This window comes from Physeter macrocephalus, chromosome 11 (genome assembly GCF_002837175.3).
Source record: "Physeter macrocephalus isolate SW-GA chromosome 11, ASM283717v5, whole genome shotgun sequence".
In the NCBI taxonomy this organism is placed as follows: Eukaryota; Metazoa; Chordata; class Mammalia; order Artiodactyla; family Physeteridae; genus Physeter; species Physeter macrocephalus.
In genome coordinates this window covers 105,946,423-105,950,624 of record NC_041224.1, presented here as the reverse complement: position 1 = coordinate 105,950,624, position 4,202 = coordinate 105,946,423, and the positions used below count along the sequence as shown (strand labels likewise).

Genomic DNA, 4,202 nt, shown 5'->3' with positions numbered 1-4,202 from the left:
TCTAAGAGTACTGGTTTAATAGTAAGAGAAACTAACATGCAAAAAACATTAAATCTAGTATTACCTATTATTCTGTTAAATTCGGACGCCTAAATCTGGCTTTCCTTATTTCACCTTTCCGATACTGCATTCTCTCCGTTTCACACAGGAGGTAAAAATCCCAAGACTTCAGCGTTCTCCAGAAGAGAAGAAAAAGAACACAGGTAGTTAATACAAACAGAAACCCTGCCCGTCTCTGACGCGTTTCGAGAGACCGCGGCACAGGGGCCGCCCCTTGCTCCTCCCGCCCTCTCGATTTCTGGAGGCGGAAACAAATCCCAACACAGAGCCGAGGCCACCTCGCTTCCGGCTCGCTACGTCGGAACTGAGGCGCACGTACTCTCTTCAAGGAGATTTACATATCGATTGCTTATTGGCTACTAGCAAGCACTCGTTCTCCTCATTGGCTGATTCTGCCCCGTGCCGACGTTCCGCGGAGGATGTTCGCCGCGGCGAGTGAGAGGGTCACTGCACCTAAATTTCTGGTTCCGGTTCACCTCTGGCTCCATGGCGACCGCTAGAGGACCGGCGTATCTGCTGATATTAGGCAGATGGCGCCGCCGCCTTGGAATAGCTCCGCAGTCCCGAGTGAGTGCTTACTTTCCCTGCTGTCGAAGAGGCTGTGGGTCTCAGAAACAGCTCCGCTCCGAGGAGGAGCGCTCTCGGCCGCCCCTCCCTTAGCCAGCGTCCGCAGCCATGCTTTCTGCCCCCCAATCAGCTTTTCTTTCCCGGCCTGCAGGCGCTCGCTGCCATCGTGCCCGGCGTATCCCAGGTGGATAACAAGTCTGATTTCCTGGGGAAGAGGTCCCATCGCCGGCACCCCGGCATCCTGCAGCTGTCGCGCGTGCAGGTGCCGCAAGTATTGGTTGACGCCGCGCAGTTACTGCTGCTGGGTGAGTAACGGGGGGAAATGGAGGCTCAAGAAGAAGCAGAAACTGGGTCTGCGTGCAAGTGATTCCACTTTTCATCTTTGGCCCTTAGAGAGCTCGATGCCCAAAATGGAGAAACAGGTGCAAGCACTGAACAATTATCTCTGGAGTCGGCATTTACCTGTAGAGCCAGAGGAGTTGCAAAGACGGGCTGTCCATCTTGAGAAAAAATTTCTGGAAAACGCAGGTAGGGCTTAAGAATAAAGAGTAGGCCAAATTGAAAAAGCAGAGGGAAATGAAGAGCAAGAAATAATTTTGCAGTCTCTTAAATAGATACTGCAGTTTCTTATTTGACTTTCTGGCGAGAGCAGTTATTACAATGATGCCTTACTAAGAGAAGACAGATTATTTCAGAGATTGCACTTGGAGCTTGAGTAAAAGTCAGTGAGTGCTTCAGTATCCTGTCGAAACTTAGACCTTTGGTTTTGTCCTCCAAGTCCACTGGATTAAGACCATCTAAGTTTTTGTTCAAGTAAAATAAAGTTTGTGTCCAGTACTAAAACCCACTACAGGGAAAGGAGAATAATTTATCAGGTTATTTTTATGGTTATGAGTTGTCTCTTATTAAGAGACCTGCCTTTTATTCATCTTGTATTCTCCGAACTTCTCATAGTATCTGGTTCATAGTAGGTGCTCGGTAGATAAGATAGTGTTGAACGAAACACAGTCATGAGACTTTAGTTTTTCAAGCCCCTTTCCTCCCTATAGGAGCATTGGAGATGTCACAATATTAAGTTTTGGGGAGGTGAAGAAATCCACAAAATACTGTGTTTATCCTAGCCTTTAAATTTTTGTTACACCTCCTTTTAATATAGAACAAACCTGTGGGATAGAGTTGGTTGAGTTGAATAAACTGCTGTTAGAGGAAATATACTATCTGATACACTTTGGTGGTGGTGGTGGTCATTGTTATTCTTACCTGAAACTTTTCTGTAGGTTTGACTTCTCTCTTAAGCGTTGAGGCTTTTCCCAGGTGGGAATTGGGGATGAATGGGCAGGCAGTCTATTCAGATATTGGATCTGAGCCCTGTTCTTCCTAGGTCCTCACTTCCAGTCCTTGTTCTCACCCCAGACTCATGTCAGATGGAAAAACTTTGTGGAGAAGTGCTGCATGCTCTGCGTAGAACTACCTATCATTGGCAAGAGTTGAGGTAAGGGAGGCTAGAAGGGCTGCAGAAGAAGGAGACTTGGGGAAGTACAGTTACACAGTTGTGTGTTTGAAAAAGTGACCTGGCTTATAAGCCTCCCTAGGACTTTTCTGTGTTGAGAAGTGAAAGTGTTGATCTGGAAGAGCCCTTTCCAAAGATTTCATTTCCTAAAAGTCTAGAGGGTAGCTACAGGATAGAGGTTATTTCCCAGTGGTATGACTCTCTGGTTTTTCTGGCAGCTACAATGAGGGACTGAGCCTGGTGTATATGGCAGCAAGACTGGATGGTGGCTTTGCAGCAGTCTCCAGGGCATTCCATGAGGTGAAATTCGCTCAATTTCCTACCATCAGTTCCCTTATTCATAACGTAGTCTTCTGGGGTAGGATACTTGGGACGTTGCATGTGCATTTTTTTTTTTTAGGAGGTTCTCTATCTTCTGAAAGGAATTTTTGACCCAAGAAAGGTTTAGAAACACTTTTAAGAGCTTTCTATTCTATAAAGCATTTACATTGAATCTTAAAAGGCATTCATATCTCATTTTCTCTGTTGTGGTCCCCTAATTCATGTTTACCAAGCGTCTGCTTTCCCCACTGTGGGGTGTTGTATATTTCTTTAGATCCAAGCTCGACTTCCAGAGTTCCAGCCACAAACCTTGATGGACTTTGGCTCAGGTACTGGCTCTGTCACCTGGTGAGTATCTTTCTCTTTCTCTGTCAATTCTAGCTCTAGAGAGCCATGCTTACACCACGTCAATATCAAGAGACTGGAGAACCAGAGGGAGAATAGGAAAGTTGAGGACTGGAATGTTTCTTCCCTCAGATTAGACAAGGCATGAGAAGGTATATGGATTAGGGCCAGAGCATAAAGAAATGTCAAGTGAAAAATGATCCATGATTAGGATAAAAAAGGAAAGGAATTTAGTCTAGGGTGGAGGTTTTACATATCATCAAGATTTTTTTGTGCACAAATAGTTTTTGAGTCTGCCTTTTTTTAAGGAGTTGTAAATGAAATAAGAAAATAACACTATTAGTTTTTCCAACTATTTTAACATAGCACTCTGTTTCTCCAAGGGTGGGTTGGGAACAGAGGGGTCCCTTGTAGGGATGACTCTATCATGAGAGCTGGCGATTTATTTTTTGCCATTTTAGGGCTGCTCATAGTACTTGGGGCCAGAGCCTACGTGAATATATGTGTGTGGACAGCTCAGCAGCCATGTTGGAATTGGCAGAAAAGCTACTGAAAGGTGAGGACAAAGTATAAGGAAGGGCTTTTCCAAAGTTGAAGGAATTAAAAAAGCAAAGGAGTACAAGAGAGGGTCTTTTATTGGGGAGTAGAGGAGAGGGCTAAAAGTTAAAAATGAATCTGATCTTCCAATGCGATAGTCCAGCAGAAGATGCTGGAGGCCTTTGTTGGACTGTGAATGGGTAGGATAAGAATAACAGGACAGGTGACCCAATATTCTCCCTGCCCTTTTTTATAGTTGCTTACTCTATTGCTTCTCACCCTCAGCCAGCGTTTTTCTTTGTTCTTGGGGCCATGTTTCTTATCGGAATGTCCCTTCAGTTTACACCTGTGCACTCATAGTTGCCACATCTCTACTTTCCTCTACAGGTGGTTCAGGATCTGGGATGCCTTATGTGCCGGGTGTCTTTTTCAGACAGTTTCTACCTGTATCACCCAAGGCAAGTGGCGATGTTTAAAGTATGCTAAATGTGGAGTATGCACATGGAAAACTGTGGCCTTAGCTTTGCAACCTAGCATTAAGTGTTAGAAAATAAAAGAAAGCAGAAGAAATTTAGTGGGATAGACCTTTGTTGTACTCTTAGAAGAGGGAGATGTCAGGTCTGTCATGTTCCTTGTCGTGTGCACCAGGTACAATTTGATGTGGTGGTATCAGCCTTTTCTCTCAGTGAACTGCCCAGCAAGGCCAACCGCACTGACGTAGTCCAAACCTTGTGGCGTAAGACAGGTCATTTTCTGGTAAGTAGAAACCCCTTTTTCCCTTTTTTTTTTTTTTTTTTTTTTTTTTTTTTTTTTTTTGCGGTACGCGGACCTCTCACTGTTGTGGCCTCTCCCGTTGCGGAGC

General features: G+C 44.8%; 1 protein-coding gene across 2 annotated transcripts in view; it reads left to right on the top strand.

The window, feature by feature from the left end:
* Positions 1–521: 521 nt before the first annotated feature.
* METTL17 (methyltransferase like 17) overlaps positions 522–4,202 on the top strand; it is a 5,854-nt gene continuing 2,173 nt past the window's right edge. For both annotated transcript variants that reach the window (XM_055088354.1, XM_007104778.4), the window contains exons 1-9: positions 522–627; positions 779–932; positions 1,021–1,155; positions 2,041–2,119; positions 2,356–2,437; positions 2,733–2,806; positions 3,265–3,359; positions 3,728–3,798; positions 3,989–4,096. In XM_055088354.1, coding sequence (XP_054944329.1) covers positions 547–627; positions 779–932; positions 1,021–1,155; positions 2,041–2,119; positions 2,356–2,437; positions 2,733–2,806; positions 3,265–3,359; positions 3,728–3,798; positions 3,989–4,096 — 879 coding nt within the window. In that variant the 5' untranslated portion in view covers positions 522–546. The remainder of the gene's footprint in view (positions 628–778; positions 933–1,020; positions 1,156–2,040; positions 2,120–2,355; positions 2,438–2,732; positions 2,807–3,264; positions 3,360–3,727; positions 3,799–3,988; positions 4,097–4,202) is intronic.